Here is an 11042-nt window from a genome sequence, read left to right on the forward strand (position 1 = left end):
TTACTCAAGGGCAGCACCTGGAAGAGTCAAGAGGGGATCCAGACTGCCATTATTTCCAGCATATCCAACCCTTGGGCCACATTATAAATTAACATGCTAATATTAAGTGTACTGATGCATGGACAGCAATTACCCCAAGGTCTTAAATAAAAACCAGCTAATTGCTTTTAAAATGGGGGAAAGATAAAGTTGTTTCTTGGCAAAGATCTTAATGAAGGTTACATATTCAGGCACAGGTTGTAAAGCAGGTAACAAGGTTCAAGAAAAACTCGGTGAGCACCAAACACAAAGCAAAACATCCTTTATTGTTGAAAAGATCACAACTCCTGCACACTGGAGGTACTTACCCCTTTCAGCATATACTAAAAGTTATGGACCTCATGAACAAATCCAAATAAAAATGACATGTTCTGTGATCTTCTAAACCACCATTTGTTGGTTTTGGATGACACAAGCAGCTGTGCTCAATCAAAAAATGGAAGAGTCAAAACGTTTGAAAGTAGAGAAGAACTGAAATGGAGGCAGATTTGGCAAACATTTTCACTACTGTGAGACGCTTCCCTCCTCCTTTTGGTGATTTTTGGTACTTCTTTTCAAAAGGGTGCTAAACTGTTTATGAGAGGTGGTTGTCCTGTCTCTGTTGTATTAAGGGTGGCAATCCCTAAAATGCATTTTTGGTTGGTCTCATACAGGCTATAAAGTATTTTCAGTCATGCCCTAGCTTAATTGCAAAATGCAATATTCAGCCCACACAGCTGCAGCAATGAGAACACAGGAGAATTAGCTTCATCGAGACAGAGGAAGGTCATGCTTTGTTATGTATACAGTCATTCAATCCAACTTTAATAAGAATTGGCAATACCCTCTTATTTAGAGCTTGCCTGGATCCAAATTAATCCTCTCCCTGTGGGGCTGGAAAAGAATGCACAAAATTCTGACCAGGATTCTTGTGTGTGTGGGATGAATGGCTGAAGGTGAAAGCTTCCAGAATACTGGTTCAAATTACATAAAGAATTTTGCAAGAAGGTGAAGAAGGAATTCCCACTGATTCAACAAGAAGTCTGATTCTGCCCATTTCTAACAGCAAACTCCCATGCTCTAGTTCTGATATCTATGAATGACAGCCCTCCCACCTCTAGTGCCAGGAGAGCAATGGTACCAGATATTTAGCTCAAGATCATCCACCTGTATGCAGAAACAGAGCACCCTGTCCCACCCTCACACCTGGATTCTCAGCATACACCACCATGCTTCCAACTTGATTAGAATACCCAATCCATGGCCAGCTAGTTGATTCCCACCCCCACCCCACCCCGTTACAAGCCTAAAGTGAACAGATTCTGCAGCAGCAATAAGCCTGTTACCAAGGGCACAGTATTGATCACAACACATAATATAGTTCAACTAGCTCACTATGAAAAGGAAAAGGCAGTTCCTGAGCTCTAAGACTTGAACCATGTCAACAGGAAATATCCTTTCTAAAAAGCTGCTCACTAGATATTTTTTTTAAAAGGATTGGCTAACGTTTTAAGCAAGTTGTATGACCACAAGTCAACCTTGTGCTGTCATTCCTTCAAAATCACTTTCATGTTGTCACCATCAGGGACAGTTTTGAGTAGCATGCTGAACTGCGTACATCCTAAGGAAAAGGTTTTTAAGCTGTGCTACAAGACTACAGACGAACCTTTCAGTGTTTCACTAAAACAAACATTTAAAGCTACTTGGCCTCTGGTTGAGGAAACTTCACAATGGAACAGCACAAAGGGCAGCCAAAGATAGCAAGTTCAGTGCTGGTAAGCCCTGAAGGCGGCTATGTCCCCAACAACTAATGGATTCAAACATAAACTAGTACTTTTGGTACATAATATGCAATGACTTTAGAAGAAGTTCTGCACCTTAAGAGGCATCAGCAAAAAATCAATCAAATAACTGAAATATAACTTCTTAAAAATTCATTCAATGAAAGCAGCCTTGAAAATAAGTGCAAAATTGCTAACCTACAACAGCAACACTACTACCACTATGACTACAACTACGGTATTTTACAAGCCCTTCTGCTCACACATCTGCATCAGTCATTTATGCCACACATTTCTCACCTGGAATGGAAAAAAAGTGACATTCTTAAAGCTTACAATAGATTATCCACCTGAGGAGTATACTGCCAGTGTAAGGGGGTCTCTCAAATCAGACAAAACTATTTTGAGCTACTGGATCCCAAGAACACCTAGTAGTTTATTTTTTTGTTGCCATGTTCCTGTTTGGTTACTGAATAGATCACAAATAATTTACAACTAGAGTTTCTATATGCATAAACAAGATTGCTATGTTCCAACAACACACTGTGAGGCAGTTACCATAGCAATATTTAGAATAAATCAGGAAAGGATCTCTAAGTTTACACAAACTGGAACCCCCCAAAATGATTGTCATAAGCCCAAAGGGAGCATTAGAACCTACTCTATAATGCAAAATTGGGGGGGGGGGTTATAAGGCTGTTCCAAAATCTACAGCCCTTCAGCATCCCCCAGTATGTCTTTCACAGACTTCACAACCAGCTACATAACCACATCTCCATTGTTGCTATGAGGACACACAACAACAAAGAGAAGGAGATATGCAAACTTGAGCATTTCTAGAGCTGATCATTTCATCAACAACTGAAGCACTTATTATAATGAGACTCTTGGGAAACCCATCCGAGTTGCTCTAAAGAATCTGAATGACAAAACTTTCTTCTATTAAGGGATGTTGAATGACTATTATCAACTCAAGCACTAGTAAGTCCATTTTAAGTCTGCACATCTGTCCACCTGTAGGACTCCTTGGATTATCTACCGTATGTCAGGCTGTGCTATCAGGAAGTTGAAAGGGGAGCATAGTAGGTCTTTCCCTTTCTAACAGATATTTGCATTACTACAAACATTTTAGCACTAAGCGGCAAGCAAGTACCATGTGCAGTGGTACCTCGGGTTATGAACTTAATTCGTCCTGGAGGTCCGTTCTTAACCTGAAACCGTTCTTATCCAGAGGCACGCTTTCGCTTAATGGGGCCTCCCGCTGCCGCCAGTGCGCAATTTCCATTCTCATCCTGGGGCAAAGTTCTCAACCTGAGGTACTACTTCCGGGTTAGTGGAGTTTGTAACCTGAAGTGTTTGTAACCCAAGGTACCACTGTATTCTACAATGCTACTTCTAAAGGTTGCCTAGCTATCTTCTAGGATGAACAACCCTGTCAGCAGCAGCTTTTGGCCAATTCTGAAAGACACAGAACCAATGCTTTTTTTCTGGGGGGACACATACCCCTAAACATTTTGTGAATCTCTGTACTTTTGTCCATTCACTGTATTTATTTTTCCCAATTTGAACTATAAAATGGTGATTTTTCTTGAGTCAAAATGAGAGTACCCCTAAACAGTTTTTAAGAAAAAAAGCACTGCTTAGAACCAAACAATGTTGAACACACACACACAAAAAATGTGCTGAGAGATTAGGACCAGGAAAACTAGAGACCCATACACACTGCAAGACGTTCTGAGCAACAATTTCTATGCATAACAAAAATGAAAATGAATGGTCAGAAATCAATGTGGGTCTGCAGGGGTGAGCATCAATCTCATGGGCAACACTAGCACTGCTACTTCTTAGATATATAATTGAAAGGCAATGTAGGGTTGGGAAACAATGGGCATACAGTGGTACCTCAAGTTACAGACGCTTCAGGTTATAGACTCTGCCAACCCAGAAATAGTACCTCGGGTTAAGAACTTTGCTTCAGGATGAGAACAGAAATCGAGCTCCGGTGGTGCGGCAGAAGTGGGAGGCCCCATTAGCTAAAGTGGTGCTTCAGGTTAAGAACAGTTTCAGGTTAAGTACGGACCTCCGGAACAAATTACGGTAAGTACTTAACCCAAGGTACCACTGTATAGGGTTTGGCCAAACTAAGGCAGGGGGGAAATCTTTTCCCAAGCAATTTGGATGAGAATATTGCTTCTAGTAAAGATATAAATAAGCTGTTGGTCAAGAACTAATGAAAACTGGAGAAGCTGATTGCATGTTAAGAGGAAATCTATCTGTTTCTCAGGATGGCATATGTAGATTTGAAAAAAGATGATTTTTCATATCCATTCATGCAGGGAAGGAAAAAGGAAGGAGATTCTTGTGCTAAGTGGACTGTGTTATACAAAATATATCCATGTTCTGTATTAACACGGAGAAGACATCAGAGCTTGAATTCTGCAAATTTATGCAAAATAAATACATGCAATTTATTCAAACTGCAATATTTCTGCAGAATTGGGACTTTGACAAATCATGTATGGAACGTATGCTAGAAAAATAGGAAGGAACAGGGAAATATACAAATATGCATTGTCACATTCTGATTCCTGGTTGTTCAGCACAACAAACTGTACATTTTCTAATTTCTTATTGTTCATTTAAGAAAAATAGTTTGAGTTTTCTGTTGCAGTTGTAGTGCACATATAGCACTAGAGAAATACCATTCAGGGTAAATTAACCTGCATATAAAATTATTTTTTTATTAATATCTTATTTTTATTGATACTTGTCCATTATATACAAAAGTTCACACCCAATATGAAGTAACTTTTTATGATACACCAGAATAAATGAAATGCTTTAAAAATCTAATTGTAAAAGGAACAGAAGAAAAAAAGGGGGGGGGGGGCAAAAAGAAAGAAAAGAGAGAGAGAAAAGAAAATGAAAAAGATAAAAAGACTTCCAGTTCTCTGTCCCGCAGATAAATATAGTATTCACTCATTAAGACTGAAGTAGTCTATTTTCTATGGGATGCAGGTGGTGCTGTGGTCACAGAGCCTAGGGCTTGCTGATCAGAAGTTTGGTGGTTCGAATCCCCGCGACGGGGTGAGCTCCTGTTGTTTGGTTCCTGCTCCTGCCAACTTAGCAGTTCGAAAGCATGTCAAAGTGCAAGTAGATAAAGAGGTACCGGCGGGAAGGTAAACGGTGTTTCTGTGTACTGCTCTGGTTCGCCAAAAGCGGCTTAGTCATGCTGGCCACATGACCCAGAAAAAACTGTCTGCGGACAGTAAAGCGAGATGAGCGGCGCAACCCCAGAGTCATCTGTGACTGGACTTAACGGTCAGAGGTCCCTTTACCTAGTCTATTTTCTATCAGCTAAATTTTTCAGTCTTCAGATCCAGATATTATAAGTTCATTTTCTCTTGCATGCAAAAAGTCCATAAGAAGTTTCCAATCCTTAATAAATGCCAATAATGATTTTTCTCTAATTAAACACATTAATTTTGTCATCTCAATTAAGTCCAATAATTTTATCAACCATTCATTTATAGTAGGTAGGGTTGTATCTTTCCATCTTTGTGCCTATAGCAATCTTGCTGCTAAAATTTTTCACCTAAGATTCTGAAACCCAAAAGTATATTTACAAAATTGACAGTATACAATTGTAAAGCAGAAAAAACACACATCACTGCGGAAAGTGTCAGTCCAATGTGTATATGTAAGCATAAGGAACGTACTGGAGGGAGCTACAATGAGCAATGAAGCTGAGAAGCAGAAATACTGATTGCTGAGAAGCACAAAAAAGAAGTGGGCAGAGAGGAAGAGTAACACTTTTTTATACTTGTTAATATGTTGTCACTGGAAGGGATTCTGTAGAGTGGGAGTACATGACTCCACTTGCCTCAGTCTGCTACCTACATGAGTGGCACGATTTGGGGGGTGGGGGGTGGGTGGAAATCCAAGGAGTGACTAAAACATAAAGCTGTTTTTGAATGTTAATCTCTCTTTTAAAACTCCTAACCTCTCTTTGTTTTCTTTTATTGCATGCTATTAACATTTTTTTAAAGCTGTGATTAGTATTCAACGCTAGACCAACTTAAATTAATTGACGTGATTAACTTAGGTTTATTAACTTCAATGGGTCTACTCTGAGTAAGACAGTAAAACACAACCCTGTGTCCTAATCACAGAGTTGTAGAGATGGAAGGGACCCTGAGGATCATCTAGTCCAACCACCTGCAATGAAGGAATATGCAGCTGTCCCATACAGAGATCAAACTTGCAACCTTGGCTTTATCAGCACCATGCTCTAACCAACTGAGCTATCCAGGCTGACGATGGTAAGGTTGGTTTTTTTAAAAAGCAAACAATGAAACACAAATTTGCATAGAGGGGTTGATTAATATTGATGCAACTAAGAAGATCTATGAGCCACTTGTAAATATATGAAGAAGGAGTTATTCATGATATGAATGTACAAAGACTCAAGGGGAGATTTTAGCACTGTGGTGGTAAGAGCTTTGAGGCGGGGGAATAGGCCACAGCTTGAAGCATTTTAATGGATTATATAGGAGTGCTAGAATATGACAGTACAATGAAAAGAAACAATCCTATATTTGGTATGGGTGGAAGAGCAAAATATGCTTGACCTTCTACTTTCTTTGACCAGCTGCTAGGAAGATGGAGAGAGGAGATAGAAAGAAATGCAAGAACATATTCTTCTTGAATCTATCAAAGCAGCCATGAGGGAGCTTTGTGGCATCCATAGCAACCCAGGAACTCTCTTTTAATGGGGGTGGGGGGTGTTGTTGTACTCTGCTGTAGACTTATAGTGACTAAGATACTACCCTCTCTCCTCAGTCTTTATGTAGGAACTCAAGCTGTACTATGGTAAAGCTGCAGCACTATACTATTAGCATTCTAACAGCTGTAATATAAAAAGTGTGCCTTAGCCCATTGGCTAAACAAGTCTTCTCAATTACACCCTTGGCAGTTTAAGTGGCCTGCACCCATAAGTCTTGGCTTGTTTATTTTATGAAAAGCAAAATATAATTTGAGCACTAGTTTTCACTCATTTAAATTCATAAAAGCAGAGTTCAAAGGAGTCAGAAACAAAAACTCTTGCCTACTACAGAGCATTGCACCCACAAAACGGCCATTCCCTGAACATGGACAAACCCCCTTAAATGAACCTTTTGAAAATAAAGAAAGGGCCATCCGTACCACCAATCCGACATCCTAGCTGTAGTCATCACTGATCCTCTGGGCAGGCTAACAATGTATGGGCAATAATCCATCCTGATGCCAATCGACACAAATTAGGTGACACAATAGTCACAAGGATCACAGTAGGAGCAATGCTAGCAGCTGGAACACCTGGAAGGCTTGGCAAGAGGGGTTACATCACTGATACTCTCCCAGTAAGTCCCTTTTACTGATGCCAGCCTCCTCTGGAGGAGAGGTGGCCAAGCTGACTTTGAATCATTTGGTGGGGGTGGGGGAAACACAGCCCCACCCACTCTGAACCGTATTTAAGCCAGGCTGCTGTGGCCCCTTGGGAGGGCAGCAAGACTATAACTACTAGCACTGGTTAGTCCTGTTATTACTAGCCTGTAAATACATATATACAGGGCAATATCAAAATTAAGTCTAGACTATTCTACTGCAACACTAACTTATCAGGTTAATTAACTGCTTTTAGTTTTCCTGATATGTTTTCTAATAAACTGTTTTCAAATTGCAGACCACTTTGGGCATATGTTTACAGCGGGAAAGTGGCATATAAATAAACTATGTTTAAACTTGAAAAGATACCTTATGTACACCTTCTTAAATAAACAGACAAGGTTCTGGGAATAGATGAGGACAAAGAAATTCACAAATCCAATTAAACCTCCTTTATGTTACATTTAAAAACATTGATAAGGAAAGTGTGTCACAGGAACTCCACTATTAACATTACATATTGGATAAGATTTGAATAAACGGTAGCTGAAAACATTAATTTATGTCCAGATCAACCAAGATTTAACAGTCTTTTCTGATTTATGAGTCTCAGACATTAGCTGCACATTCTATATTTCTCTAAGCAATATTTCAATCAAACTTGAGACCCATATAAGTAGCATAAATGACAACATTGGAGTTAAATACAGGCTTAAAGTTAAAGCAACTTTAAAGAGCAACTATTTGCAACCAGAAATTTGAGAACTTCTTTCCCTGCAGTGTTCTTCTAAACCACTTGAACCAACAACATAGCATATTATACTTCAATGGGATATTGAGGCCCCACATATACAACTAAATACAATACAATGCAGTACTAAATACAGCCACATAAGCAAACTGGCTGTAATAGTGTATACCAATGGCATAACTATATCTGGATAAACAACATTTACGCAGGCATGGCCAAACTTGGCCCTCCAGATGTTTTCGGACTGCAACTCCCATCATCCCTAGCTAACAGGACCAGTGGTCAGGAATGGTGGGAATTGTAGTCCAAAAACATCTGGAGGGCCAAGCTTGGCCATGCCTGGTATAGCATTGATGCCAACCCCTTCGCAGCTCTTTTTAATGGGGGAACACTCATGAGGTAGGTTTGATGTCTTTTCCATAATCTGAGATCTCAGATCAGGGAGAGCGTGTGTCCAGGGCTGGCCGAAGATACCTTAAGGACAAGGCCCCTGCCCCAGCCTCATTTTATGTACAGAAACTGAACAGATTGGCTAGGGACAGGACAGCATCATCCACCACAGCCGAGGATAGCAGGTTAGTTTAGAAGGTGTAGTTAAGTTCATGTGGCACCTACAGCTCTGTCCTCCAACAAAAGGGTACAACTGGAGGGCTGCTGACACCATCCCCCCAGCATCTGCCACCTGAGGTCGTCCTCCCTCTGCCAACCTAATATATGCAGTTCTCCATCCATGTTTGGATCATCAAAAGTACAAGGTCACAGAAACAGTCCTGATAGGTACCCCAACCACCAACTCCACACAAATTACAGAAACATTATCAGAGATTATGTGTGTCTGGAATAGGTAACCATATCCCTTTTCTGACAGTTGATTTTGGAGGACAGGAATGCTTCCTGCTGGAGTTCATGGGCACAGCAAAATATGTATGTATATTTTTATTAACACACTTGTGGTTATTTTGTAACTTAGAATTTGCCAAAGCCAAAAGGAATAACATCTCTAGTTTCTCAAATTTTACTTTCTAAGGTGGAACTAATGGTTTTGCATTATATTCAGGTGGAGCAAACTGGAATGTTATAGGCGTGGTCCTTGGGCACCTGCTAAGCATGAAGTTTGATCTTCCAACTAGCACCAAAATGTTTCTGCTAGTCATTGAAAGGCTGGGCTGTACAAAAGGTTTCACAAAAGGTTTCAAATGTGAGTCTAAGGAAATAAACTTTATTCACAAGTTTAATTCTGCTTCAGTTCAGCCATCAAAAGGAAAATGCCCATTCTCCCAAGAAAAGCTCTGCTGTCTTTGGAGCTTTTGCCTCATACTCCATTCAGGTTTAAGTTCAGAGCCATGCAACACAAAGCTAGGGAGAACGCAATGTTCAGCCCAGAAGGACTTCCCACAGGAAATCTAAGCCGAGAATTCTGGCTGTATCTGCCCATGCATAACTGAAGAGTTCACAGTTACAGCTCCACTAACAGCAATGATTACTAACAATTACAATCACTGAGGCTGCAGGTAGATGGTTTTTGAAAATCCTAAACCAGGTAGGAATACAAAGCAAAAATAGCCCTTCCCACTAAACAGCACTTAAGAATAGCACGAAGGCGTTTTCTGATCTCTGGATTGACATTCTCAATGACGAACAAAAAGTTGAGAGCATATTCCAGGTAGCACAAGACACCATGCCTTTACCTGAAGGTACATTTGCACAAGTCAAGCAATAACTCTTGTGGGAGCTCCCACAAGACTGCCTGGATTAAGCCTGTACTGCTATGCTAGGACCGATAATATACTGGAAGAATATACTGAGGAATTGTGTGTGAGACAGACATAATGATACGGAAAAAGCTACAGGCTACTTTTAGCTTGCACAGCATCCATAGCACCTCGTTCCCAGGGGCAGTCTTGACAGACAGCAGTCAGATATCACATATGCATGCTGGGCTCCATACTGTTCCTAGCTAGCCGGGTGGATGGAGGAAACCAGAATCTCCTCTGCGACTGCTAGACGGAAATGCTTTCCACTGGCAGACATGGGGATAGAGACCTTCAAGGCAGACGGTCCAGCCTTTCAGCTGCAAAGAAAAGTGTTCGCACGAACACCGCCCAGGCCTGCCAAGCTGAGGATCCGTGTCCTAAAGGACCTTCCTTCCCAGTTCTTACACCTGCCCAGAGCTGCAACAGCTGAACCAGCTGAACCAGAGCTCCAGACTCCTCCACATCTCCTCCTCCTGGAGTTTCCCCCCTATTTCCTCCTCTTCCCCAGTCCTCGCCGGAGGGGATCACGTCTACATGCCTTAAGCCCCGGAACCAGTTTTCAGGGTCAGGTCTCAGCGCCGGGACACGAGAAACGCCGACACTGAAAAGAGTTCCCCTGGGCATGTGCAGAGCGCCCGTTGAACCTGCAAGCGCGTCAGGGGTCAAGGGGAAGGCAAGGCTTTCCCCCACTCAGAGGGCGTGACTTTCAGGGGTGGGGGGCTCAAGCCCCGGCCCCGGAGGGCCTGAGGCGCCGAGCCCCGTCGCTGCCGCCCCGCCCCGCGAGCGCCCCCCGAGCTCCCCGCTCCTCCGGCCACCGGCCCGCACCTTCTTGGGCGCCTTGGTGAGCGTGGACATGAAGGAGTACTTCTCGGCGTCCTCCATTTCCTTCGTCTGCTTCAGCTCGTCGCCGGCGGCGGCGTCCGGCACAGAAGACATCGTGAGGGCGAGCGCGGAAGCGTCCGGGCGCCGAGGCCGAAGGCAGCTGCTGCTTCTCACCGGCTCCGCCGCGACCTCCCTCTGCAACCGCCAAGACTGCGGCCGCCGCGCTTCAGCAAGGGGCGGGGCCAAGGGGCCCAACACGTCACCACGCACGCTCGGAGTGGCCCGCGAGCCGCTCGCACACGCACAGGTCGGGCACGCGACGCCTTCGCGCAAGGATCTGGCGGAGGAGTCTCGCTTTCAGGGGCTGCAGCGCCACCTGGCGGAAGGCGCCGCGAAATGGCCGTAGCCTGAGCTTCGGTGATTGCGGCCAGTCGTTGCGCATTGTGCCTCCCTAAGAGCAGGGCCGGCCCAAGGCATCTTGGACCCCAA

At 42.8% G+C, this 11042-nt stretch overlaps 1 protein-coding gene across 3 annotated transcripts in view; it reads right to left on the reverse strand.

Annotated features, from left to right (window-relative positions):
* AHCYL1 (adenosylhomocysteinase like 1) overlaps positions 1 to 10790 on the reverse strand; it is a 47669-nt gene extending 36879 nt beyond the window's left edge. For 2 of the 3 annotated variants that reach the window (XR_013392947.1, XM_028733852.2), the window contains exon 1: positions 10557 to 10790. Coding sequence is in view for 2 of the 3 variants with exons in the window: in XM_028733852.2 (XP_028589685.1) it covers positions 10557 to 10667 (111 nt within the window). In the remaining variant the exon portion in view is untranslated. The remainder of the gene's footprint in view (positions 1 to 10556) is intronic. The other variant, XM_028733851.2, reaches the window with a different exon arrangement.
* Positions 10791 to 11042: the final 252 nt, after the last annotated feature.

This window comes from Podarcis muralis, chromosome 5 (genome assembly GCF_964188315.1).
Source record: "Podarcis muralis chromosome 5, rPodMur119.hap1.1, whole genome shotgun sequence".
Lineage (NCBI taxonomy): Eukaryota > Metazoa > Chordata > Lepidosauria > Squamata > Lacertidae > Podarcis > Podarcis muralis.